Source organism: Drosophila biarmipes, chromosome 2R (genome assembly GCF_025231255.1).
Source record: "Drosophila biarmipes strain raj3 chromosome 2R, RU_DBia_V1.1, whole genome shotgun sequence".
NCBI lineage: Eukaryota > Metazoa > Arthropoda > Insecta > Diptera > Drosophilidae > Drosophila > Drosophila biarmipes.
The window spans coordinates 11,210,940-11,237,607 of NC_066615.1; the positions used below are offsets into that span (position 1 = coordinate 11,210,940).

The 26,668-nt window shown below is 44.9% G+C and overlaps 5 protein-coding genes across 14 annotated transcripts; 1 reads left to right on the forward strand and 4 right to left on the reverse strand.

Moving 5' to 3' along the window:
• Positions 1–797: 797 nt before the first annotated feature.
• LOC108030238 (inositol-3-phosphate synthase) lies at positions 798–5,668 on the reverse strand. The gene is made up of 5 exons (XM_017103042.3): positions 5,392–5,668; positions 2,334–3,032; positions 1,719–1,961; positions 1,190–1,657; positions 798–1,128 (listed from the first exon to the last, which is right to left on the reverse strand). The coding sequence occupies exons 1-5, from the start codon at positions 5,518–5,520 to the stop codon at positions 970–972; spliced, it is 1,698 nt and encodes a 565-aa protein (XP_016958531.3). The 5' UTR covers positions 5,521–5,668; the 3' UTR covers positions 798–969.
• A 1,491-nt stretch (positions 5,669–7,159) lies between these two features.
• LOC108030375 (WD repeat-containing protein CG11141) lies at positions 7,160–10,037 on the reverse strand. The gene is made up of 4 exons (XM_017103245.3): positions 9,687–10,037; positions 9,312–9,596; positions 8,170–9,251; positions 7,160–8,109 (listed from the first exon to the last, which is right to left on the reverse strand). Exons 1-4 carry the CDS (start codon positions 9,903–9,905, stop codon positions 7,575–7,577), a joined length of 2,121 nt encoding a protein of 706 aa, XP_016958734.1. The 5' UTR covers positions 9,906–10,037; the 3' UTR covers positions 7,160–7,574.
• A 634-nt stretch (positions 10,038–10,671) lies between these two features.
• Positions 10,672–12,163, forward strand: LOC108030350 (uncharacterized). Its single transcript, XM_017103215.3, has one exon. It carries the CDS (start codon positions 10,754–10,756, stop codon positions 12,071–12,073), a length of 1,320 nt encoding a protein of 439 aa, XP_016958704.1. The 5' UTR covers positions 10,672–10,753; the 3' UTR covers positions 12,074–12,163.
• Positions 12,153–14,072, reverse strand: LOC108030351 (NSFL1 cofactor p47). The gene is made up of 5 exons (XM_017103216.3): positions 13,885–14,072; positions 13,567–13,790; positions 13,071–13,505; positions 12,498–12,842; positions 12,153–12,438 (listed from the first exon to the last, which is right to left on the reverse strand). Exons 1-5 carry the CDS (start codon positions 13,984–13,986, stop codon positions 12,306–12,308), a joined length of 1,239 nt encoding a protein of 412 aa, XP_016958705.1. The 5' UTR covers positions 13,987–14,072; the 3' UTR covers positions 12,153–12,305.
• A 505-nt stretch (positions 14,073–14,577) lies between these two features.
• On the reverse strand, positions 14,578–26,292 carry LOC108030210 (aldehyde dehydrogenase, dimeric NADP-preferring). 10 transcript variants are annotated; one of them, XR_007764100.1, is made up of 16 exons: positions 26,195–26,292; positions 25,939–26,085; positions 23,611–23,777; positions 23,513–23,551; positions 21,742–21,851; positions 21,352–21,410; positions 18,415–18,595; positions 18,136–18,357; positions 17,643–17,806; positions 17,346–17,576; positions 17,088–17,285; positions 16,845–16,960; positions 15,431–15,566; positions 15,213–15,363; positions 14,944–15,046; positions 14,578–14,750 (listed from the first exon to the last, which is right to left on the reverse strand). XR_007764100.1 is itself a non-coding variant. In XM_050888151.1 (15 exons), the coding sequence occupies exons 3-15, from the start codon at positions 23,663–23,665 to the stop codon at positions 14,733–14,735; spliced, it is 1,680 nt and encodes a 559-aa protein (XP_050744108.1). In that variant the 5' UTR covers positions 23,666–23,777; positions 25,939–26,085; positions 26,195–26,292; the 3' UTR covers positions 14,578–14,732. The 10 variants fall into 10 exon arrangements, 2 of the variants coding, with proteins under 2 accessions (XP_050744108.1, XP_050744107.1); XR_007764097.1 differs by having other exon boundaries at positions 15,204–15,363; XR_007764099.1 differs by lacking the exon at positions 16,845–16,960 and adding an exon at positions 16,157–16,272 and having other exon boundaries at positions 26,195–26,289.
• Positions 26,293–26,668: the final 376 nt, after the last annotated feature.

Sequence of the window (26,668 nt, forward strand, 5' to 3'; positions counted from 1 at the left end):
AGGAATATTAGGGGTATAAATGGTGATGTGTTCGTGACATAGTTCACCATTTCGTTGAACATGCTTTTGTAGCATAATGCAGGGCTACCTTGCTTTTTTCGTCCCAATATTATAAAATAAATATATATATGAGTAATCATTTTTAAAACCACAGTAAATTCTCAATCCTTAAAACTTTTCTTGGACTTAAATGTTTTAAGTGCGTTCTGTGCTTTTAAAGCTGTGCCAATAAGACAAATAATGACAGTTTTTTTTAAAAATAAATAATAGGTTGTACTGCCTACCTTTCTTTAAGTTCTAATAGACTTTATCAGAAAATTAAACTTTCATGTTAATTTATTATTCGGAAGAAATATGATGAAGCCATGTACCTTAAGCACTTTGAGATTTTTTGAGATCTTTGAAACATATTGTAGTATACTTTTTGGCGCCGCCTTGTTTTCTACGTTTCTTTCAAGTCATTCTACACTTATTGACTTAAAATATGTCCATATTATTTATATAAAATTGCAATTCCGCGAAAAATAAAAATACAAAATAAACTTTAGCTCCGCAGCTTAATTTTCCCAATGTTGAAGAAATAAGTTTATATTGTTTCTTGGCTTGATAGCACTTTTTATAAAGTCCTTACTGTCACTCACTAGTCCTTTCTAACTTGAAAATGCTGGGGTTGCTAAAATAATAATGGTGAAGGGTCTTTGACCAGTTTGGGGCTTTTGACCTTAGAATCCTATATTTTGTTACCCATATATTCTCAGATATATATTAAGCATACACAAGAAAGAAACATTGGGAAATATCAGAACGTCCTTTGTGGCACACAGACAACAGTCCGTCAAGCCTTCTTTATTTTAACGGTTCAGTTAGTAATAGTAGCTTAAGTCTATTTGTAATTTTATCCATTAAAAACCATATATATTCCAATTATATACTTCCGATGGGAAATCCACTTGCTGCAAGGATCGAGCATCAGTGGCCATTGCCGTTGGCGGCCAGCTTGGCGGATCCGTTGGTGTGTCCATTGGCTTGGAGCTTCTTGCCATTGGTGGCTGACTCCAAGGCGCAGGGTTGGCCCAGGATCTTGGCCCGCTTCACAGGTGGCTCATTCGTGATGGTGGCGAAGTCGAACTGCGGATAAAAGGAGGGCTTAGGATGCTGGAAGACTTTAATTCGATGGGATGCGGCTTACCCGCTGCTCCAGGGTCATGTGAGAGATGGGCGGCAGGCCGATGCAGCCGCGCAGGATGTTCTCGATGGCGGCGCGCTGGCGGAAGAGCGAGTTGACCACCTGGGAGCCCTGGGGCACCAGAGGCGCCTTGCACAGGTAGCTCAGCAGGGAGAGGACCGGCTTGAAGGGAACCCAGGGGGCGGACTCGTTCTCGGCACTGCGCAGCTGGATGCGGGTGCTCAGCTCGCCCAGGATCACCAGGTCCAGGATCAGGGGCGTGGCCAGCAGCGAGTCCTCGCAGGTATTATGGATCACCAGGGTGTTGTGGCCACCCATCATGATCTCCGACGTGTACTCGTCCATGGCCCGCTTGCTGTCGCCCACGTAGGGCACGTACTTGATCACCACCACATGGTCGGGGTGCTCATCGGGCTTGTAGAGCAGCTTGTTGGAGGCCACCATGTCGTCCACTACGTTGCTCTTGGAGATCTGCCGGCCGAGGCGTAATCAAACATTTAAAGGAGCTCTTGGAAATTCACTGAACCCTTACCTCCTTGGAGCGGAACTGCTGGGGAGCGGACAGATTCTTGCCATCGTTGTTGCCCAGGTGGTTGTAGCTGGCAATGGACACCGGCTTGATGCCTGCGCCCACCAGGAAGTCCACCAGCACGCTCTTGATCTTGGTCTGGCCGGACTTGAAGTCGTCGCCGGCAATGAAGACCTTCTTCTCCTCGGCCAGCTGGATGAGTCCGGGCACAAAGGTGTTCTGCGGGGAGCCATTGATGTATGTGCACTGCGGGATGAAGGAAGCACAGGATGGGGATTAACAACATGGTCTTTAAAGAGTTTTTTCCAGTGGCAGTTAAAGTACAGGTTGGTTATCACTTAATTAAACCGAAAAATAGTTAAGCTTTTTAACTATCACTTTACTTATCCTACACAGCTAAACCGGAGATCGAGAAAACAACCCAAAAGAGATTAAATTCATGGGTACAATTGCTGAGTCGCAAGATTTGTTGTTCATAGAACCAGGATCACTTGATCCTTCCGAACAATTTAACTCCATATACATTTTTTTTGGCTGATAATAAACCAGGACCTTAGCCCGACATTGAGAACGACCCTAAATGTATAATCTATAAACATTAACAGGAAGAGAACTCACCCCCTCGGCGATGCTGGCCATAGCGAAGATCGTCGAGGGCGACACCTCCGAGTGGTTGGCCTTCAGGGCAGCGAGCAGCTCCTGGCTGGTGGTGTTCAGTCCCGCCTGGACATCGGAGAAGCGCTCCGTGTTGGCGGTCCACAGCACGATGATGGAATCGACGCCGCTGCTCTCGCGGAAGTCACGGATGTCCTTGCGGATCTGCTCGTACTGCTCCAGCCGAGTTCCACGGATCACGTTGTCGGCCCGGTCCGACTGATTGGCCGCGATGAAGTCCGGATCATAGATGGAGGCACGTGGCCGCAACTGGGCGAGCTTGTCGTAGATCTGATCCTGCAGAGCCACGTCCAGGACCTCGGCCCGGCGCATAGCGTCGCCCAAATGGAGCCCGCTAATGTCCCAGCCGTCCACGACGATGTTGTCGGGCTCCACCATCGGCAGCAGCTCCTTCATGGGCACGTAGACATCGCCGCCAGCCTCATCCGAACCGATGAACACGGTGGAGGCCTGCGTGATGGAGCCGAACCAGTTGGCCTCCTGGATGCCCGTCCGCTTGCGCCACTTCAGCTGGCGGCGATTGGCCTCCAGGGCGGCGGTCAGCGTGGAGCCGTTGTTGCCACCCCAACCCACCAGCATCACGCCCAGCTTGGGCACCTGGCGACCCGTCCGTATCTTCAGCGCCGTCGTCTGGGGGTGCACCTGCAAAGATCGGGCAGAGATTGGGTCTGATTAGCAGTCCTCAGCAGTGGCACAAGCCCAACCCGTTTGTTCTTATTATAGGTCCGGCCGCCTTTTCGGCCACACGATATCAGGCCACCCCAGTCAGGTAGCCGAGAGCATACATTATGATCGCGTGATTTCTGCGAAGCGGACCTGATTTTAATACCTTCTTATTGCTTTTGGCAACGGGGGATATTTGTGATGGGGCGCTCATGGCAACAGGTGGTTTCGATCAGACTGTTTATGAAAACCATAATGGAAATTTGTGAGCATGGTCAAAGAGAGATTTTTGCTACACTGTTAAAAATATGTTGACTTCACTAATATAAAAAAGGGTTTGAGAAACTACACCCAATTGATGATAAGTATGTTTATAAAGATGCAGCCGATCCATACACGTTTTTCGTGATTACAAAATAATAAAATCCATAGAACACGTTATTTAGAAAAAATTATATTAATAATAATACATTATTATTATAAGTGAAATGGAAAGAAATCATTTCTATATTTCGTATGCAATTGAAATTCTGAAATCGTCTAATTGTTCTTTGGATTAAATCTAAATTTATTTATATTTCTTTCTATATAATATATTTTAGTACTGCTATGATAAATAATAGGATTAAGAAAATTGACAGATATCGTTAGGTAAATTAAAAAGGGAAAAAATCAATTCTATATTTTAAGGAGCTTTCTCTTTTAATAATAGAGCCAGGACAATCTATTTTTCTTTGGATGTTATCAAAACTCTGCTCAATTTTTTCCAATGCCTGTTGAGTTAAATATTTTTTATTAATGTTTTAATAATATAATGGAATTATGAAAATTGCGAGGTATCTTAAGGTCTTATAACACATTTTCGGGGCTTGTTTACCCCCTTAGATTTAAACGACAAACAAGCTGATGAATAAGTAATGACAATAATGTCGATGATTGCTTCAAGAATTTGGGAACGTGTTGGTCCAAAGTCCACCCATAAGTTGTCCAAAAAGCCGGCCGGCGAAATTGTCATTGGCCGCGGAAAGGAAAGGAGGCTCGCTCTTCAGCCGGCTAAGAGAGCAGGGTTCTCTTGGGGCTCCTCGCTCTCTGCGGGCATCGCCTGACAGTGACCTTGGGACGCAGCAAGTGGCTGTGGGCGGGGGTGGGGTGGGAGTGGGTGGCGTCAGCAGGGGATGTAAACAGAGCACGTACCGCGACCACAATCGCCTGGAAATGGGCTATCGGGTTTCGACGCGGCTCCACTGGCCATCCCTATTTGCTTAGGTGCCATTTGCCCGGCCATTGGGCAGTCGCGAAAGGCGCCTGCGCGCGGAGTCACGCCACCCGCTGTCCGAAGCAGTGGAACAGTGACGGGATATCAGCCGCTTTTATCGTCAGCTGTCTCCCCGAATAATCAATAAATACGTACATGTAAATGTAAGTGGGTAAGCCACCGCCCCCGCCTATCGGCGCTTTTATCTGCTGCGAATCGGGGAGGGGTCCCTGCTCGGCACCATTCGGTCCCCGGCTAGATAATGGAAAATTTCACTGTCCCTACACTCAAAAAAACCTTTACCTAAAATGTATTATTATGATATTTAATGATCCTAGCCCATGCGACCTCCCAGTTGGACCCCCGAATCATTAACATTCCCAGTAACTTACTATTTTATGGTAGTTTTACTACTATATATTATCTATCGAAGCAATAAATAAAGTTTTTATACATTTATGTAACTTGTAAAATTGTTTTCGGTGTAGTTAAGCCCTCTGCCTTCCGTAAACATTGGTATGTGGCATAATTATTACGAAATGTAATCCTGAGACTATGCACTGCCAACCACCAACATTTAAATTGATTATTGATAAATATAAATTATATTTTACAAATAAATGTGAAGAATTAGTTAGTTAGAACTAGTTTTTGAAGCTTATTTCTCTTACAAATAAACATAAAATCATTATTCCAAAAGACATACACCTTTTTTAAATCATAAATCAAAGTGGATTCTGTGCTAGAAACGAATATAAACTTTTTCGAGCGTAAATATTGGAATTGCTTAGTTTTTTCATTCATTTAATTTACATACCATTGAGACTTTAATGATCAAAATATGTAAACATTTTTTGGCTCCTAATACTTCAGTATTTTGTATTTATTATTAATTTCTACCCAGGTCAGGCACATTGTTCTCTGAGTGCTGGCAAATGCGCATTTGAGCGGGAACGCACCTCCCGCCTGCGGAAAAGTTCAATGTGAAGGTCAGCGCGTGGGCCGGAAAATGGGCTTTTCGCACCCAACTGGATACCTTAGAACTGGATCCCAACCAACTGGTGGCCTGGTCATCTGGCTTACCTGCAGCTGCCCATCGGCGGTCCGCTTCACATGCGACGTCTGGTAGTCGTAGTCGGTGGTGATGAATTGCTCATCCACCTGCACCTTCGGGGAGATGACTTCCAGCGTTGAGTTGTTGGTGGGCTTCATTCTCAATCTTTTTGCTAACACTGTCTTCCTGTCAATTAGCGCGTTTTAGTCTGTTTCGCTTGGCACTTGGTTCTCGGGACTGGGTTCCGGGCGCTGGACACTGCGTTCTGGTCGAGGCAAAAGTTCGCGGCGAATGACTCGGTTGAGTGGAAAGCGGGCCGCTTTTATAGACTCCCGGCTGGCCCGAAGAGGCACTCTCTTCCTCCGGCTCGTATCGCACATATCGTACTCTCTCCGCCACGCTCTGCGGCGCACTTAAGGGAACCAGACGATATCGGAAATTTTCCGGCATGCGTGGGATTCCTCAATCAGCGCCGCCGGAGTCCTGCTGTCCGGCTCTTTGGCTCGCCGCAGATCGCGGTTCACCTATTTCCATAATTCATTGAGGGGCCAATTGAGTTTGAACTAATAATTCAAGGGAATCGTTAGGTTGGGCCGCGGAAAATTTCCACTTGCTCTTATTTGGCCCAATCTAAAGTGGTTTCAAGCGTTTCATTTTTAAAAATTTCACCCTTAAAATGCAAAATAATCTTAACATTTTTCCGCCCATAGCTCAAAATAACAGGATTTTTTAAGATGATTGGAAAGATCTATATTTTAGTTAGGTCTTAAAGATTTTTCCGATCAACTGGTTTTGTAATCTCATTGTGGTTAAACAAAAGTTTTTTATGGAAAATTATATGCATGGGAATGAAATCAAGAAGAGATTCGTAATCAATTCATTCAATAACCCATAACATTTATTTTAGACCAAAAATAATACTCTAGTTTTAACCAGGCACCATAAAAAATATAGGGTTTATATTAAACATAAAAAAATCATTATTTAGGGCACAAAGTATGATAACTTATTTTATTTACCACAAAACTGAAAAAAAATCATTTTCCATAATTTATATATTATAACACAATAGTCGACGCCAAGTGATAGATTTTTGGATTTAAAAATAAACATATGAATGATCATTTTTTAAGTGCCCTGTTTTAAACACTGTTCTATTAAATAAATGTAGTATAAATAAAAAATTATTTACTAACATCTGCAGTTTGAGAACACCTTCTATTGATTGAAAAATCCATGTGATCTTTTGATCGTAATGCTTTTTTACTTTGTATCCAAGCACGTCTCTGAAAACTTTTGTTAAATTTTACCGAAGTATAGTTAAAAAGAAGTCTCTTTCCCCACTCTCAGATTTTCCACTTGGTTTGCTTCAGAAGACAGGCAACACGGCTTCCTCGAATCTTCTGGAGGCCACTTGGCAGGCGAAACTTCCTGGAACTTTCCACTTCCATTATTGCAGTCAATTGAGTGCGAAGTGAGCTCGAATTTCCATTTGTTGATCACTCAATGCAGTGGGCTGGTCCGCTTACGCTTCGAGTTGGACAGGGTTGCATAATTGCCGGAGATCAAGAAGCTTCCACACCCAAAGTTTTCCGCTGGAGCCTTGCGGCACTTGCTGCCAGACATGACAATCAGCAGACCCGCACATGCTGCAGTGGGCGTCTCGTTTCCCTCACATGCAACACTATCGCCGGCTCAAGTCTGCCACGTAGTTCCAGAAAAAACAGCGACCAAATAGCCGGTATCATGTGCTCCGTATCCATTTCCTGCTGAGGGGGACACCCTTCGAACGAAATGTTTGCACTTGTATAAAATAATTGTATTTTGTGATGCGAAGCGACCTTGAACTCAAGTAGCAAATACTTAAAGCATTGGATATCTTAACTTAGTATACGATGGTGTTAAATAAATGGTACAATTTCACTCTGATGCTAGGGTGCTATCTACGCTAGAATTTTTGGATTTGTCAAGGAATGGTTTGGGTGCTTTGGAACTTCAAAATTTAGATTCGTTTGGGGTCAGGTATTACCTTTTGCATACGTCTAACATTATGTACAATTATGTAAGTAAATTTCACTAAAACTAGTATGTAAATCACGGTGATCACAATCTGATAAGCACAACACTTTTTCGCACAAAGCAAAGTCAAACAGAAAGAAGTGCACGAAATCAAGGGGAAAGCAAATGAGTATGCACTTATTCTAATACTGAACTAGTTGTCCAAGAACTCCCACTCGCTGGAGGTGTTTGAGTCAGTGGTGGCCGGCGTTTCCTTGCGCAGGGGATCGCCAGCCCGCCGAAAGTCGGGGAGGAAGCTGGTGTACTCCTCCTCCTCCTTGTCCTCTGCCAGCTCCAGCTTAAGCTTTGGCTGGGCCATGACAAACTTAAGCGGAGCCATTTTGGGCTTTGAGGGAGCTGCGGCCCTAATCCCATCCACGGGCTGCCCAGCATGATAATCATCTTCTGTGTTGATTGGATTTTCCCGAGACGCCGTTTGGACACTGGCTTCCTCCAGGTGCGTGGGATAGCACTTGATAAGCGATTCGCTCAGTTGGGGAGTATGGACTTGGACAGCTTGAAGCTCCTCCTGGGACAAGGGGGCCAGATGCACTTCGGGCAGATCCAACTCCTCAGCCAGTGCCTTGGCCTTTTCCGCAACGGTCTTCTGCAAGGTGATGGGACTGAGGGCATCAGGCAGGTGCGCCAGAAAGGCTGCCTTCATGTCCAACGGAGAAGCCAAGCCATTGCTATGAGGAGAACAGACTATAAGATAACTACACTAGTATTAACATAAGGCTCATGCTTACTTTTCCAACTGACAGTAGCTGGCCTCCATTAGGGTCGCAGCATTGGTAAGGGGTAGCCGGAGTTCGTGCGTCTCATGTCCAATCTCAACAATACCCGAGCAAGCAGCTTCAGGCGACTTCCCCACGGCTGTCTTGCGGCTAGAATGGACGATAGACTGGTCAAAGTCCATTTGGCCAATGCGACGGAAGATTTCCAAGCGGCGGTTCTGCTGAACCAAAGGTGACTCCACCGCCATTTCAACGGGCACATTGAGGTCCAGTTCCTCCACAGGCGACTGCTCGAAACACTCCTCCGCGCTCTGCAGTACGCCTTCCGCCTGGGGCTCCACTGGCGACTCCAGCTGTGAGTAGTGCGAGGATCCCAAAATAGGAACTGGAGGCGGCATAAGCGGGTTAAAGATGACCTTCACCGTCTTATTGGGTGGCTCGGGCAGAGGAGCCAAGCGCAGCAAAGTACGATCGCCCTCCAGCACGAAGATCTCTTTGCCACAGACGCAGAAGTCCAAGATCTTTCGGAATCCACGCGCAACGCCTTCTACTTTGAGGCGATCCAAGTTAAGTATGTACAAGGTGGCGTCGTCGTGGGTTACCAGCAAGGAGTCATGGCCATCGTACAGGTACAGTTGCCGAAAGTTGCTACTGGCCACATAGCCAGCCTCCGACCCTAAGAGCCTAGTTGAGGTGGATGCTGCAGACGCATGTTGACTGCTGGACGGCTCACTGCGCGGTTTGGGGTTCAGAATGGGTATCTCCCAGGTGGGGCTGCGCAGCACAGCGTCTCTGAAGAGCACGGTCTTGGACACGTTGCCCGCGGCATCGGCCACCCAGAAGCGCAGTCCAGGTCGACCGCAGACGAGCTGTGCCTGATTTGCTGCCTGCTTCCTGAGAAATATGGCGCCGCAATCGATGAGCTGCTTGCGATCCTTCTTGCCCACCTGGGTGATGCTCCACTGCGAGGTGACTGGGTCGAGCTGGCAAACGATGCAGCGGTAGAGCGTAGCCACCAGGAGGTGGCTCTGCTTCACGCTGAGCTGCACTATCTCGTAGGCCTCGCTCAGGATCTCCACGGACTTGCTGAGGTGCTGTTTTTAGGGGTACAAATTAGCAAAACCTTGGGGTGAATGGGAATGATAAGATCGTACCGCCTGGTAGTCGAACTCCGTGAGCACCACCACACCCTGGCGGTCGCCGGAGTAGAGCTTCATCCCGTTCTTGGACCACTCGCAGCAGCTGACCACGCACTTGTGCAGGTCCCTGATGGTGTAGCGCTCGATGGGCCGGCTGCGGGTGCACGGGGCCACCAGGTCCAGGTCCCGAGGTAGTTCCTTCTGGATCTGGAAGATGCTCACCTGCCCGTTGGCGCACCCAGCCGCCACCATGTACTCCACGGAGTTGACAATCCGCACGCACGTTATGCGAGTGGCCACCTACGAAAATGGGAAGGGGAACACTGACTTAATGGGGGAACCACACGCATAGGCAAGGGTGTGGGAATGAGTCATCGAGTCTGGACATACCTCCGCCTTGAGCTTCTGCATCTCGCCGGTGTGGCGGTTGTACCAGAAGACGATGCCCGCGTCACTGCCCATGGCCAGGAACTCCTCGGTGGCGTCCACACAGGTCAGGTTGAGATTCGCCGGAAAGAAGCCGCGCTGCAGCCGAGCCGGGATCTGTTCGATCACCTCCGTCAGCGGCGCCCACTCCCGGATGGAGCACAACTCCTTGCTGCTGGCCATGTCCTTGCTGAGGTAAATTGCGCCGCAGGTCAGGACGAGGATTTTGGGATTCCAATTCGCTCCTTTTCTCGGTGTCGTCTCTCTCTTCTTTCTCCCAAAACAAATCTCGCAAAACAATCAACAAAACCCCACTCGCTGACATCTGGCAACGCCGGCTTGGTTAGGCAAAGTGGACAGCCCTGCTGGGCGGGAAATTTGAAAAATGTTAGCTTTCAGTACAATGTTTACTTATGATGTTCATTTGAAAAAGCGTCTGAGGAGATTAAGAAAGGTACAATTTAGAAAATGGGTAGCTTTACCAATAGATTTTAATATTTATGTTAGCCAGGAATAGCTGCTTTTTGATTTTCGCATTGCACGACGATTGGAGCTTTTTAGCTGAGTTAAGGGAAAAAAGGTTAAATTATGACCTTACTCACCTATTGAGCAACTAAATAAGGTCGCTGGACCCAACTGGCTTAGCAATGGTGCCTGAACGGGTTGGGTTGTCCAATTAAATTGATGTACTAAACATTTCACTCTTTTAAACATTTCTTTCAGCGATTATTAAAATAGTTTTAGAAAATATTAAATAAAAAATAAAAATAAATCATTAACCAACATTGCATCGGCACCTTGAACGAATAAGTTAATAGTAAAACAAATGTTGAGCAAAGCAATTATATTTTAAGATTATTCAATCTAAAACAAATCCAAAACTAAATCAAAATGGTTTGATAGTCCGCCAAACGTGTATAATACATTGGCAGTACTTGGCAACCCTAGAAATCAGCTGCCGCTGGCGGGATCCAATTAGGGAGTGTATTTTTAATTCGCATCAGCATACATCGGAATTTAAACAATCCAGGATGCGGAAATACCAGCAGCTGGTGCTGCTCCTGATCTCCTGCCTCAGCGTGGGCATACTGCTGATGTACAAGACCGAGAACAACCGCCTCAAATACGTTCTCAAGTACGTGAACTTCTTCGGGCGCAACGATGCCGCCGTTCTCCGGCGCCTGGAAAACGGAACCAAGGATGACGGACCCCAGGCCGTCCTGTGGCGACCCCTGCCCGTGTGGCAGATGATCGGCGACTCCTTCCACGCCTACTCCGCCTACTGGATGCGCAACGAGTTGGTGGCCGGCGGCGAGGCCCACGTTTTGGTCGTTGGAAAGAAGGGAGCTGTGGTGGACTTTCGATGCACCCTGGACCTTCAGGGCGGGCGCAGTGTGCAGGGAAAGTTTCGCTTCCAGCGGGACTCCATTGAGACCCTTGTGGACGACAAGTCCACCAACTTCACCAGCTACCACTTCTTCTGCCAGGTGAGCCGGGATTTCGGTCAGCCCGGCAGTGTCTCCTTCACGGACATCACCACCACAAAGAGTCCGGTGAAATTGCGCCTGCGGAACCTGAAGCCAGCGAGCAAGAAGAGCGACAGCAAACAGGTGGCTGCAGTTCCTTCTCGACTGCCGGCCACCATCTGCGTGGATCTCGTCGGCTTCAACATGACCTCCAAGTTCGCTCGCAGCGAGAACGCCCTGCTGCAGTTCTTCCTGTTCCACCAGGCCATAGGAATCGAGAATTTCCTTGTGTACAACTACGACGAGCTGCCCGAGGAAGTGATTCACCTGCTGGATCGGACCAACATTAATCTTTACGGTCTTCCATTCAACTTTCCCTTTCGGCAAACCAATGGGACACAATCACGGATCCACCAACTGTTACTCACGGACTGCCTGCTGCGGAATGTGAACCACGCCAGCTTCACCTTATTACTCCGTCCCAACGAACTTTTCTTCCCCAACTCTCGATTCTCTGTAAGTCGGGCAACGGGATCGATCCAGCAGCAGCTGCGACACTTCTCCTCGGAAACCAGCCGCTTTGAACTGGCCACCATGTCCGTGTGCTACGACGAACGCAAGAAACTGCTGCCCGACAACGTTCAGTACGATCCGGAGCGAAGATCCGCTTACAAATCCTTGCTGAACCGCCTGGAGCAGCCACCTGCGCAACTCCTGGCCAGCACGTCCGAGGTGGAGCTGTCGTTGTCCACCGGGTTCGTGCATCGCTACGTGGACTGCGAGCACGTGGGCAGCGACGGCCTGCACGACTGGCGCAACTCCGTGCGTGAGGACTTTATGCAGCACATCAACGTTCTGCGTAACGAGGTGGACCTGCTCATCTAAGAATACATATTATAGCCTTTAGTTTGAGATTTACATGTAGCTCGGAGAGATTACTTGACTGCCATAAAAGGAATAAAAGTAAGCACACAACTTTGGTATATTGTATATATCATAGACAATCATAGACATCGGATTCGGCCATTTAGGTTTACCGACTTCACCAAATCCAGTTTTATTTCATAGGTAGTCGCCCCCGTTTCGCCGGGAGTCTTCACGCGTATTTAACTTAGAGTTACTTGAGGCGCTGCATGAGAGCAGCATTCTTGAGGCCAGCCTTCTCGATGGTGGAATTGTCATCGCTCAGCTCGCGAGTGGGAAACGAGGACACCAGGATAAAGTTACTGGCTGAGTACTGAGGACGTGCCCTGTGAATTAAAGATTAGAGCTTATCAGCCTGCGAGGTCTTCAAGTCCAGTGGACTCACGTTTGAATGAAGCGACGAATGTCGGAGACGGTGTGCGTCAGATTAAACTGCGCAGCTAGACGCGACCCATCCGCCAGACGAATCTGCAGCGTGGTGGACGGTGCTTCGGAATTCAAGTTGAGCGCATCACGGGCACTGGCCTCCTGGTTGGCTGTCTCGTCGGGCGACAGAGCCACTGGAACTGTTGGCGCTTCGGTGACCACATTGGCCACGGGACTGCCCAGCTTCTGGCCGGATCCCTTGAATGTCTGCGGAGCTGCCTGGCGCTTGAAGTCTTCGTGTCGGTGGTCCTCTACATCCACATTGACCATGCGGCCCATTTCCAGCAGCTCTTGCGGGATTTCTCTAAAAGGTTCAGTTGTTATTAGTATTGCCATTTAACTTTTGTACGAAAGGTAGTAAGGCTACGTGATATGAGTGTATTGATTTACTGGTAGACCATCTCCCCTGTTCTGAAAGCATCAACCACAAAACCGGGAAAGGGTTCTCTGACCATGCAGACGTCAGGTTAATTAACATCATGCATTATTTAAGGGATACAAATAGCTGCAAGCGGGGATGAGGGACACTTACCCGCGCATGACAGTCTCTAGGAACTCCTTGTTCTGCGGATCGTCATAGTGACGCAGCTCGCCGCCATCGATGGAGAAGCCCTGGCTCCAGAGCTTTAGCACCACCACCGGCTTGTTTTCGCTGGCCTGTGCCGGTTTATTGGTGCCCACAGCCGTGTGATCATTGTCGGTCATGCCCAGCCGCATGCCCTGGCCCCAGACTGCACCACTCGCTCCGCCGCTGCCACTGCCGCCTCCGCTGCTGGTGGAGGGGCCCACCTCTGCGATGTTCTGCTCCTGCGCAGAACGCATCATGTCGGTGAGCTGTTCGCGGAAATTCTTGCGCTTCGGCGGGCCCAGGACCTGTTGACCGGAGCGGTCCGAGCCGCCGGCATAGAAGGCCTGCTGGTCGTCGTCGCTCGATGGCTCCTTGGACATGTCGCTAAGGGTGGCGAATCTGGGTGGGAGGCGGTATTTCGGATTATTCTCGGTGTTACCACGGTTACTTTTCAACTCACTTTGGCTTGGCCTTTGACGCAGTCGGCGCAACGTCCACCGAAGCTGCTGATGAGGAAGCGGCAGCGTCTGCACTTTTGGTTGCCCCAGCAACGGCGGGAGCTGCTGCACTTGCTCCCGCGCCACTACTCGAAGTCGGCTTTGGCTTGGGATTGTCTGCGTGGCCCACCGATGGCACCGGAACCGGCAAGTCCGCCTGGGTGCTCCAATAGTTGCCCAGGGCGTGCTGAAAACGTAGATTTGCGCAATTTTTCGGGTGCATTAGCACTGGCGGCTGCATTTGCTGCATCATTGTTGTCGCCGGCTCTGCGAAAGCTCACCTCTATGTCCCAGTCGCAGCTGGACAGGTAGAACCTGGCCACATTCTCGTCGGTCCCGGTGATTTCTATGAATTGTGCAATCAGATCGCCGCGCGCGGCCATTTTAACCGTGTTTTTTAATATATTTTCCGCAGCAAATGATTGACAAAAAATCGTACACCAGTGTGTAGAGGTGGAGAAACATAGAGTCATCGATGTTTTGAAAACATCGGCAGCATCAATGTTCGATTGAAATCGAACTATCGGATTTATGGATTATTAAACATAACTATAGATGTTTTTATTTTGGGAAAGGTATTCTCTAATTTTCTTAATTGTTGATTCAAATTTTTTAAATTTTCAGTAATTCAACTTTGAGGCGAGTCTGTTGAATTGCTGAAAACTAGACTGTCCCTTATTAATAATATTAGGCATTAACTTGTAATGGAAACTTTAATATTATTCAATAATTAAATTAAATTATTTAATAATTTCATATTTACTCACAGCGATTTAAGAGTACCATAGAAAACAATTAAAGTCGTTCCCTCAATAGCTCAAATTTATTTTTAAATATTTAACAATTAACAGTTTAATGAATACCCACAATGTTTAATGGGTAGCAGTCTTCTACATTTGCAGGTGGTGTTGGTAAACAAGCGCCTTTGGCCTGGTCACACTAATCCCTGAGATTTAAATTAAAAAATCTGTGAGTGGTTTTATACATTGTTTATTGGTCGTACATTACATTACAGCATTCACATTTGTATTAAATAGCAACTAAATAACAATAACTACATGTATAACGAAGTATCCAAAGCTTTATCACCCACCGATATGCGTATAAAAAGTAAAAAGTATTTGGGCTTTTAATCAGTTGAGCTTTTCTGAAAATATAGAATTGGAAACGGTTGTACGCGATTTTTAATTTTCGAGCATTTCCCAAGATGTTTTTTAGCTTAAACAAGTGAAAATTATCTCCAATAAACACCCAGTTTTTGTTAGTCGTGTAATTGTCTGAATATGCAATGGAGTTAGTTAAGTGCATGCCCCAAAAACAAAGTACTGAAACGCTTGTACATTTATTGCAAACAATTCCAAAAGTAAATGGTAAGATCCACTGGCGCAGGCTTCACAAAACTCCGGGCTCCATCAGGTGTACCTATTTCGACAGCAATTTGCCCTGGAATGGTGTACAAGCGGCGGGTAATATGTATTATGTGATAATGTCGTAAATCGCGTGTATTGAGTGTTTTTCCCCAGTGACGTGTGTGTAAGCATGGAAGATAATCGTACATTTTAATGGGCACATTTCAGTGAGTGGAGCCGGCTTGCTATACCTTCCTTACCTGTAGGTAGTAGTTGGCCAGGAACGTCAAGCCGACGCCCAGTCCGATGGCCACCACGTGGCTCAGGTGCAGGTTGGGCAGCGGACGGCGCTTGCGCAGCAGGAAGGACAGCAGCGATCCCTTGCGGTCCGAGTAGGGCGGGTACCGTGCTCTGCGGGGGAGTCATATCGTTATAAGTCTATTAAATATAATATTCTGTAAGATATCCAAAAACGTACGATGCCAACTTCTCGCCCACGGCCGACAAATCCTTGCCCAGGCAGGACTTTTTGTGTGTGAAGGTCTCAAAGCCATACTTTCCATGATAGCATCCCATTCCACTCATGCCAACGCCTCCGAAAGGCAGAACATCAACTGTGGAATGAAAAAATATTAGTTGCCAATCACCTCGACTTGTTGTGTTATTTGCAAACTAAATTCTAAGAGTGTTTTCCAAATAGAAAATATTTAAAAATAACACAGAAAAATTTGCACATAGCCTATATATCATTAGCAACACTTAAATCTAAATACGTAAGTATGCTTAAACCGCACCCTAGTTTTATTTTCTAAAGCTATCACCAACAATATTTTGGCACTCTAATATCAATTTACTATTTGCAATTCTTAACCAAGCGATTTAGTGTTAATCAACAATTTTGCAAAGCCAATTCCACCGTCCGAAACCGAGAAACACAGAGCTTAAATTAATATTCAAAACAATGTGCATATTTGAATATTTTCGTTTTACTTTTTGAGCTGTCTTTATCCGTATACTCGCTGTGGTGAAGTGTCTAGAATGTCCCAGAATTTGCATTTCAATATGGATGGCTGGAGTGCAGTAAACCGGCTACTTAAGATTCGTGTACATAAGGTTCAACATGAAAGATCGGTGCATTGCACAGATGTCTGACTAGGCTACAGAGATCTCTTAACTATATACAATTCATAGCAAAGCGAAATACCTCCACAGTGCATTATGGTTTCGTTGCTGCAGAATCCGCCGCTAGTGGTGTTGCTCCTGAACTCTTTGACTAGCTTGTTCGAGTTGGAGAACACGTATATAACAAGTGGCTTTTCTCTAGTTACGGGGATATTGGGGAAGATAAACAGATTAAGTACGGGATACAGTTGAAGTTCGTCGAGCTTCGTTAGGGGCTTGGAAAAAACAAGAGTTACACATAAGAGACAAACAAACGGGCATTTGCAGATCTGGCTAGCAACAATTTAGAACTTTCAAGAGTTATACCAAAGATCCAATCAATACACACAAGCAGATCTGCAAATATCAATGACGTATATACAAATGCATGATCAATGACTAGTGTAGGAGGGGTAGCTACTCAATCTGGAGGCTATATCATCTTTTACGGGGAGCTGTACAGGAGTAATTAGAACCACCATCACCAAACAGGTCTATATAAATTACAGATATGCAGAGCACTTAGCAAGCTATCAGAAACAGGTTCGGTTGGGGATAATATAGAGTTCCGGGGAAACCAAAACCGTAGAGGAGAAGCAAGCAACGGACTACACGCCGGGAATCCGCATTCATTATCAATATTCATTATTCATTATCCATTATCCACTAGCCACAGCCATTAGCATCTCGATTGGATTGATTTAAACTGGTTGACTGGGTGACTCTCTTACCGGCATAGTGCATTATCGTGTCGTTCACGCACAGTCCGCCCGACTGGGTGCCGTTTATGAACAGATTCTGAACGTCTGTTTCCGATGTGAAAATATACAGGACAAGTGGACTCTCTCTAAGAGAAAAACATTGCGAATCGGACATTGGTTTCGTTTGTAGTTTGTTTTCGTGAGGTGATTAAATGGCAAACGGGCAATGACAAGGGACAGCAGGATCTTCGATTGTCCCACGGACTGGCATACCTGTCGTTGATGAACTTGATGGCTTCGTAGGCACTCTCCACATTGAAGATGGGCAAGATGGGGCCGAAGATCTCCTCCTCCATGATGGGATCGGTCTCCTTCACGTCCACCAAGATGGTGGGTTCAATGTAACGCTCGGCGGCATCGTAGTTGCCGCCAACGGCCACGCGACCTGACTTCATCAGACCAAGAAGGCGTCTGGAATATAATATATATGAATAAAAATAATCCGTTAGTTGGTATACAACAGTAACCCACTGAAAGTTGTTGGCATTGATCACACGGCTCAGATCCGGGCTGCTCTGGATATTCTCGCCGTACCACTCCTTCAGCACGTCCTTGGCCTCCACGATGAACTTCTCCTGCACCTCCTTGGAGCAGAGAATGTAGTCGGGGGCGATGCAGGTCTGTCCGCAGTTAATCAGCTTGCCCCACAGGATGCGCTTGACAGCCGTGCGCAGCTCCACCGATTTGTCAATGTAGCAGGGACTGAAAGTAGGGCAATGGGCCCGAGTTAGTACCGTAACTCATAAATGGGGATCAGGGCGAGCTCACCTCTTGCCACCCAGCTCCAAGGTGGTGGGGGTCAAGTGCTTGTTGGCCGCGGCGTGGATGATCTTGCCCACACGTGTGGAGCCCGTGTAGAAGATGTAGTCGAAGCGCTGGTTGAGCAGCTCCGCGGTTTCGCTGGGTCCACCGCAAACAACTGGATAACAATCCTGGAGAGAGGAAAGTGGTTTAGTACTCAGAAACGTTACCTTTTAAGGAGATTAATCTATGCAATCTATATAAAACTTAAGAATGTTCTTGCCCAAAAACAAATATATCTATAAATAAATCTGATTTCAATAATGGAGAATTACAGATATCTTCTTACGTTTTTCAAAAAAGGATTACTTTTATAACTTTATAATGGGTTGGGTATCACTATTCGAGACTCCCAAACTTCATGTCAATCTTATATAGTTTTGTAGAAACAGGTTAATGCTTCGCTACTTAATCTCAGCTTAGCTATTTCACCAGATGACGGCTTAGCAGCCAGACTCACATTATCCAAATATTTTGGAATGACATCGGCAATGAACTTAGCGCAGTTGGCGGCAATCTCGCTCGGCTTGATCACCACACAGTTTCCGGCGGCGATGGCGGAAGCCACGGGCACGAGAAGCAGCTGCAGTGGATAGTTCCAGGCGCCGATCACCAGGACCACGCCGAAGGGATCGTTGTAGATCTGGACATCGTCCATTAGGTTCACGAAGGACTTGGGGGGCTAAAAAATAAGAGGTCAGGATTAGAGAGAACTCAGGGTTAAACGAACCTAGCATACCTTCTCCGACTGCACCCACTCGTCGAGGTGGAACAGAATGTGCTTGATGTCGTTCTTCATGAACTCGGTCTCCACGATGAGGCTCTCCTGCTTGGGCCGCCGCAGGTCCGCCTCCAAGGCGCTGATGATCTCGTTCTCGTGCTCCTCATAGCAACGCAGCAGATTCTCCAGCTGCTTGCGTCTGAAAGGCAGAAGCGAAAGCGGAATCCAAAAATAATTAATGGACAAATGATGATGATGATGGGACAAGTTCCGCGGTAGGAGCGCGAAACAAAGACCAAAACAAAATCAATATTAATCACAATGCACGAGAGGCGCTTGGGGAAGGTCAATGCTAGCCATACGGCCGGTTATGAGATCTCCTCGGTTCTACGATTCTGACTCCAGTAACTCCGGTCCTCACCTCAACTGAGGTGTGGGGAACATGGTACTAGAACCGTGCCCGAACCGGCTTGACAACCCGAGGTGGTGCTCTACTTTGACCTGGCACACGGCCGGGGATAATTACAGTCTATTAATGCCCCCTGGAGGAGGTGGCGAGACCGAGCCAAGGTGATCCGCAGCAGCAGGTGAACAGCCCCCGCGGGTGCACTTGCAATTTAATTGAATTATTTTATTTGCTCATGACAAACATAAAGTCCATAAGCGGACAGCCGATCGCCGACCGCCGTGCATATAAATAAGGCAATTAGCCGCAGGGTGTCCAATGTAGTGTCTCGTACTGGAACTACGGGGAACTTGCCTGTGGCCCAAGCTCATAAAAAACTATTAAACAACTTTTTAGGCATGCCATAACTCAAATTGGACACTCTACAGTTCTGCCAATTTAATTATTGTTATGAGTACTTAAGAAATAGTTAGCCGAGGGAAATGCAATATTCTGAATACCCTAAAGACTTCATAAACTGTCTTTTGTCCGCCTTACCCATAAAGTAAATTAACATTATGTACTTTAAATATTATCTTTTTATGATTAAAATGGCTTGAACGTCTCTGTTAATTGTGAAAAGTCGTAACTTTAATAGGAGGTAATTATTTCCAACAAATATTATAAATATTATATCTGTAAAAATTACTTTGTTTACTATTACTAAGCCTTAAATATTTTTTTTTTTATGGGAAAAAGCTATTTCACTTGCAGGCATACTTATAAGTATTTTAGGTATGCTCGTTATTTAGGTATCACTCTATCCTTAAACAAAATTCAAGATTACCCGATGATATTTCTAGAGGTATGTTTTAAAACAAGTACGTAAGTTTAATATGAAATAAGAGGGAATTCAATAAGTTATACTCGCTCTCCCTCAGAATTCCTTAAAGAAGAGTCTTGAAAATACCTTCGGAATTCGACTAACAATAAACATCAGTTAAAGAGACAATTTAAAGTCCAAATCTTTTACAACAAAATCAGCCCCAACACCTAAAGCTGCTTTTTCAGCCAAGAGCCATCGTTTTCGGTGGTTCGGGCCATGGAAGCCCACCTGTATCCAGCAAATGTATTTAAATATAATCAAAGACGCGCCGTGGAGTGGAGTCGCTTGGGGCGAAAAGCAGTCATAGAACGTGTTCATTTGTCCGGATCTATTTGAAAGATCATGGAATTAGACGGCCAGCAGCAGCAGCCTTGGGCTGAGGTTCTTCCGCACTTCCGTTTCACACTTCAAAGTTCGCACTCAACCTATCCGTGGGTCCGCAGTGAATCGCCTGATTTCGTCTATTTCGGTTGCCGTTTCTACTTCTATTTCTATTTCTCTTGATCTTTTGTCCATTAACATATCCATAAACGGGTATGAGTGTGCATGTTTGAGTTCGGGCCCATTGTCCGGCGACCGCTGCTCCGCTGGGACGTGGAAATGGCAATTATTCCGCTTACATGCTTCGAATTCAGACCGCGCCGTCTAATTGCATTCAAAGTACAACCACTTGGCGGAGTCAAAGTTCCCGCCGCGGGCCCATTAATGCACATCGGAGCCCCAGTCTGACTAGACTTTAGCTTCTAGCCCCACTCCAGAGTGCTCCGCTATCGGGAATTCTTATCAACCGCAGCGGGAAAGCTCCGCGGGCGGGGTTGTCTCAAAGGTCAAAGCTTTCCACTGCGTGTGAAAGTCGCTGGGATTGAGATCTCTGGGATTTCGCCGCCCGAATTGAAACAACAGCCATGAAAAGTTATTATGCCCGGGCCGAGATTGTATTTCGGCGACTGCCCTGCGCAATAGCACTGTAATAAGCACTTGTAATAAAAGTAGCCAGTGGCAGTACAGTGGGCAGTGGATTTGGGGAACCTACCTGCTTTTACCTGATATCTGTATGAATTCAGGCACTCTTAAAGCACTCTTCTGACTTCCTAACATTTCAAGTCGATGCTCATTTCCGGCCCAGGCTCACGGGTTTTTGTTTAACTTATGAGAATGAGCAATAACTACGATTATTTATGGTTTTGAGGAAATTTTTTTAGATTTTAATATTGTATAACTTCTGAACTGCAAAAAGTAAAATATTTTCTGGTTGCCTGAAGTCCTATATTTAATTGAGTGTTCAACAAATTAAGTTTCTTATTTCAAATATTTTAATAATTACATTTGTAAAGTAGTTTAAAATTATATAAATAAATTATAAAAATAAAAGAAAAAACATTACAAAGCTAAAATTAAGATATAAAAAAAATGAAACGAATAAAAAATATAAATTACCATAAATAATCAAATGAAATTATTCGAAAGATCGAATAAAATTCAAATCATTTCCAGGACTTCCAGGCACACTAACCCACTTCCACTTTCCAGATCCTCCTAAGCACTGCCCACTGTAACTCGCGAAATTCATGACACAATCTCCACTCAAGCGGCAGTTTCCAGCCAAAACTAATGCCCAAAACCGAGGAGCCAGTGCAAAAAACCAACAAACACCGAAAACTACCAAAAATAAGTGTAAACTCACCGAAAGCTGACGTTCCTGGTCTTTCCACTGGAAAAGGCGAGGCGGGCGCGTTGCAACGTCTGGTCGTGGTTGTTGTTGTTTGTGTTTTTGGTTTTTTCCAGTGCAGCCATGGTTGTTGTTGTTGTTCGTTATGGTTGTTGGTGGGAGGCAGTTGGTTTTTCACATACGCAATAGCAACATGCAACACGCATACACACGGGAGGATAACGACGAGCGGCGAAAACAAAAATTCAAAATAAAAATCAAATCAAACTAAAGTAAGGCGCTTAATGTTCGTTACGTGCACGGCGTTCGTCTGTGTGCGAGCGTGTGTGCTAGTGTGTGTTAATAATCGTTACACATCTTTTTTTCTACTCTCGCTTGCAATAAATTTCCTAATTGGACACTCACATCGTCGAAGTTGGCCATTCTGTCGGATTCGGATTGGAGTTGCTCTGCTTGCTGTTGTTGCTTCTCCGGCTGTGATGTGAAGATCCCAGTTGGACTTTCGGTTTCTGGTTCTGCGATCAGGAGGGACCGGGACAAAGATGGGGGATAGACAGAGAGAGAGAGAGAAAGATAGAGAAAGGTGGCTGGAGAGGGGGGCGCAAGCGGGGGCACTGATAAACGTAAACAACACAAAACTAACACTCTTTCACTTTCGTTCGCATCTACCGTTTTTGTCTTGTTTCTTCCGTCTTCTGTTTGTTGTTAAAATTATATGTACTCTCTGTACTGTCAACAGGCAGAAGTAAGGCGCATTGAGCTCACGCGCTTCGCCAACCGTTCACCGCGACAACAAAAACTTGTATATTTCAAGATTTTGGATCGGATCTGGAGGGGACAAAAAACAACTTGCCGCCAGTGTGACCGTGGCGAGGGTCGTGGCTTATGCTTAAATATACCAAAGAGCGCTTTAAAATATACCAAGGAGAATCTGATTAAACTTAAAGATTTTTAATGAACAAAATTATGCAGCTATTAGAAAAATCGCCGAACTTTTAGTTTTATTACGTTTAAATATTTAAGTTTTCTTTAATTTCCAACCAATTGAATAAATTGTTTATAAAATCTTCGGTATTTATAAGTTGTTTTGGGTCGCATCTGTACCACTACCAACAGTGTTGGTAAATGTGTTTATTTCAGTAATAATTTGTAATGGCGGTAAATTTAAACTGAGCAAATATTCAACAATTCACTTTACAAATTTTATGACTATTACTTTATTTAACGCCTTATATGCTCTTTGCTAAAAACACTTGAGTTCTACTCGATCAACCAAAGCAACAGGTTGCAAATTTAATTGCGCAACTTAATTTCGCTGCAAATTAGCATATCCAGTCTTTCGCCAGAAAACAGCTGGCTCACTTAAAGAACACTTGTTTAATATGATATTTGAATATCTCGCAGAACACAACACACCTTGTTCAACGAAAACGCCGGCCGACACTGAACGGATTATTACTTCACAAGCCGAAAATATACTCGACTAGGGCGCTGGCATTCATTATCAGCCCGAAATGCATATGTGTTTTGTTCAGAACGTACATACCCCCTATATACAACTGATATGAGCTGGATTTCGGCTGGGGGAAAGTCAAGCGTGTCGGTCCGATAACGAATCAGTGTGTTTTGGACCCGGTTAATACGCGTTTAGGGCGTTGCACTATCTTAATCTACTAGTATCTTTGGCGGTATTGATAGTTTGACACAGTATTCCCCCTTGTTTATAAGAACAAATTTAGAAAGCCGACTTTAAGCGGAGCACTTTTCCGATAATAGTGCTTAGTAACGATGAGTTCTATTGAACAATTGGCTTCAAACGATGATTGCGATTAGCCTATATACAAATTATTAAATGTCACCATGACATGACAAATAAATGTGACATATTAAAATTAGCCATATTAAACCATTATTTCTAGTACTTGAATTGCTTTAAGTTTAATATTCCTTTTATAAATTATCATTTAGAACTTCCTATTGAAATGTTGAATAAATAAAAATGTATCTTCATGATACATAAGCTAAGATTGCGTTCTTAAACTAGTTTAAGCTTCCGATGCAGGCGAAAAAACGGGTTTAATAACTTAATAAAGAGGAATATTGTTGTACTGGAGTCTATATTATTTTGGATACCAAAATAAAAATTTCAGGCATAATCTATTTGGCCTTGACTTACCAATATTAATAACAGTAGTCAATGCTCGATCTCCTGGAGCTTTAACGGAAAATCAATAAGGTCAGCCGTTTCCAAATTAAAGTCGTTCAATGGCTTACCATCAGGTTGAACTCCATTGGTGTCCGGATGTGGTTTTATAGCATTGTCAAACATTATTAGGCGGTAAGTGCGTTTCTTTGTTCGTACACTTGAATACCTGGCTGAGGACACTTTTAAAAGCCCAAATCTGGTCTGATTCCCATGAACTAAAGGTAATCAATGTCCCCTGTAAAAGTGGCCAATATTCGAAGTAGGCTGTAAGGTATGCAAACTTAAACAGCTAAACCTAATCGGCACAAAGGCAATTATATATCAATGTCAACATGTCAAGTTTTTCTCTTGAGAAAATCAATTGAATAACCAGCTGTTGGGAGTGCGTCAAAAATTTCTTGTTAGGTTATAAATTAGGGTTTTTATTTTTCACTGGGATTTTATCTGTTTTTCAAAAGATTTAGAAAATTAAATCTGTGCAAAAAAGGATTTTTTATTGTTGATATATGTTTACCCAGTGATGGCAATATTTATTTACACAAATTAAGTATTGTATTCCTCAACTATTATTGCAAATTAATGAATGCAACGAAGGTATAGGGTAAGGAGATTGAAAAATCACAGATAAATAAAAACCACATTTAAAACATTTTGTAAAAAAAATAAATTAAACTAGAAACTCTGCTTGTACTATTAATGTTAAAACTCTTTTTTCTTTTGGTTTTTTGTATAGCTTTAAAATAAGCACAATGTTCCATGAGAGTTCTTGAGTTAATTAAAAACCAAGCACTTTTAGTTTTTTAACTTTTTTGTAAACGAATAGTTAACAATGTGCTTTAAGTGATCAGGAGTCCAGTAGGCATCCGAATGCACTCGCACCAGCACTCCATAATCAGTTTCAAGTTCAACCGCCGCCGCCGCACACTGCGCGTCATGCAAATATGGCAGTTGCCCAATAGTCGGTGATTTAATGCGAATTGATTAGCACGGCGGCGCAGGAATCACGTTTCTCCATGACAACATAGCATTCATCATGTAACTGCCTTCGTGTGGTTTGCTTTTATTTTCGGTTTTGGCTCCAGTTTCACTGCTTCATTGCAGCATCTGGGCCAGCTAATTGTCAACGCGCGTTGGCTAATCGCCGGAGATTAAATAAGCGCTGTCCGGTACTTGAGGTTGTTGGGCGTTCAGGGGAATTCGGCTGGAATCTAACCAAATCTGCGCGCGATAACGGCCGAAAGCCAACTGATTTGTGGTGGCCAAGTGCCAGGTGACCACCGCGAGTACCTGGTGGCAGAAACCCAGCCCGATGCACTCGACCAACGCTCGGCTGGAGCGGCTTACACCGGATCGAAGTGAATCGGGGGCCGCCTTAGTTACACTCCACTCTTCGCTGGTCTAATTTGTATGCGTCGCCCGCAACTCGAAAGGAAACAAAGCCAAAAAGTAGCATTCAAACGGCGTATTCAACACGCACTGGACACTCGCACTCGATTCGAATGGACTACCGGATTCACCTGACGCCAGCGCGCTCGAAACACGTCTGAACCCGGCTCATAGCTCAGAGTTGGCCCGAACCCACCTCTGCGCTGCCGCTTTTCCAGTTTCAGTTTTCCTTTCGGTCTTGCTTACACACTGTTTTTCGAAGTTCGAATTTTGATTTGAATATTTTTGATGCGCTTCGCAGATGCACACGCGCTTGGCACCCAAAGTCACCGGATAATGGTGATTGATTACGGGCTCCTCTGCTGGGAAATACAGGCCAGCTTCTGCTGCTCGAACCCGCCTTCGAAACTACCTGTGGTATTGCAAAAGAGTGGTCAAATTGCAAACTGGAACCACCAACTGCCAATCAAGAAACTGGACTCAAATTTTCCACAAATTAGGCCCACATTTTTGATAGTGGCTTGCAGCCATTAGTTGATCTTGTCAACTGGCCTAGATAGATAGATCGATTTCAACCCTAGCCACTTATTTAACTTTAATTATAAACAAAAATCTTAAAATAAACGTTAAAATGTCCTATTTGAACTGCGAAATAGTTACCATTTTATGGTAGTTTCACTGTTAAAAGTATCCAAAAAACTGGATCGATATTCACACCTAAGACGTTTTAGAAAAAATAATTCTTTAAGGTATAATTGATCAATGAAAATAATAACCAATAAAATAGTAACCATTTTATGTCAGTTTTACTATAAAATCAAAGCAACAATGAAATACTTGTTACTATTATTAAAAGTTTCCAATCTTTTCTACAGTTACGTGACTATCCACATTGTTCAACCTTAGCAATAATTTTTGGGGATAGAAACTGTTTTTTGTAAAACTCAAAAACAAAAACATATGGTTCAACTGCTTAAAGTTATTCTTTTCACACCTTATAGACTACTCACCCGTTTGGTGTACGGAGCATCGCCTGTCTGTGGGTCATCCGATGCCCTACCCACTTGGGAATAGTTCGAGCCAGGCTAAAGATCGTCCCGTCAGTAATAATAAACTGTTTACCTTTGTCGCATTTGCTGTTTTGCCTGGGGAAACAGCTGTTTGGGGAGAAGCCAACAGGCCAATTGTGGGCAAATAAATAACCGGTTATTGAAAAGTATACGAGTACCTATTTCTGTTTAAGTTTTATTTAACATCGCATCGTACCCTGACCATGAAAGCCGGACAAGCCCTCAGTGTCAGTCTGCTGGAGATGAAATGAAATTAAAGGTTACTAAGCGGTTCGCGTGGGGCTGCGCTACTCCAGTAAGCCCGCAAATGAGTATAATCCGGCGCCCCATCAGTCTACATTCTATCGCCTTAATTACCCGTTCTCAACTGAAATTAGCGTTAGTAATGGATCTGGACTTTGGCTCGTTTTGCTCAACTTTACGGCTGGCAAACAATTGTAAGAGTGATTTCGAACGGTGGTATGTGCCCACAGAGCCACCGCAATTTTTGAAGTCACGCAATGGATACGATTTGAAATAATATCCCTCCTTTTCGAGTTCGCTTTGGCTGTCAGTGCCTCATAAGTCTCATTATGTCCGCGGTGCTCGGCGATTCCTTTTGTCATTCTAATGGTCTCTCGGTACATTTTCGACAAAACCCGAAACCCATTTGCGTAGATAAATAAATGAC

Coding starts and splice junctions, on each gene's coding strand:
- LOC108030238 (XM_017103042.3), bottom strand. CDS start 5,520: ATGAAGCCCACCAACAACTCAACGCTGGAAGTCATCTCCCCGAAGGTG. Junction 3,033..5,391: donor CCGCCGATGGGCAGCTGCAG/GTAAGCCAGATG, acceptor CGATCTTTGCAG/GTGCACCCCCAGACGACGGC. Junction 1,129..1,189: donor ACATGACCCTGGAGCAGCGG/GTAAGCCGCATC, acceptor TTTTATCCGCAG/TTCGACTTCGCCACCATCAC.
- LOC108030375 (XM_017103245.3), bottom strand. CDS start 9,905: ATGGCCAGCAGCAAGGAGTTGTGCTCCATCCGGGAGTGGGCGCCGCTG. Junction 9,252..9,311: donor CGGAGTTCGACTACCAGGCG/GTACGATCTTAT, acceptor CCCTAAAAACAG/CACCTCAGCAAGTCCGTGGA. Junction 8,110..8,169: donor AGCTACTGTCAGTTGGAAAA/GTAAGCATGAGC, acceptor TTCTCCTCATAG/CAATGGCTTGGCTTCTCCGT.
- LOC108030350 (XM_017103215.3), top strand. CDS start 10,754: ATGCGGAAATACCAGCAGCTGGTGCTGCTCCTGATCTCCTGCCTCAGC.
- LOC108030351 (XM_017103216.3), bottom strand. CDS start 13,986: ATGGCCGCGCGCGGCGATCTGATTGCACAATTCATAGAAATCACCGGG. Junction 13,791..13,884: donor GCTGCGACTGGGACATAGAG/GTGAGCTTTCGC, acceptor CTACGTTTTCAG/CACGCCCTGGGCAACTATTG. Junction 12,843..13,070: donor CTAGAGACTGTCATGCGCGG/GTAAGTGTCCCT, acceptor TGAACCTTTTAG/AGAAATCCCGCAAGAGCTGC.
- LOC108030210 (XM_050888151.1), bottom strand. CDS start 23,665: ATGTTTGACAATGCTATAAAACCACATCCGGACACCAATGGAGTTCAA. Junction 21,411..21,741: donor GAATGGCCAACTTCGACGAT/GTGAGTGTCCAA, acceptor AACCACGACCAG/ACGTTGCAACGCGCCCGCCT. Junction 18,596..21,351: donor ACCAGGAACGTCAGCTTTCG/GTGAGTTTACAC, acceptor TCTGCCTTTCAG/ACGCAAGCAGCTGGAGAATC.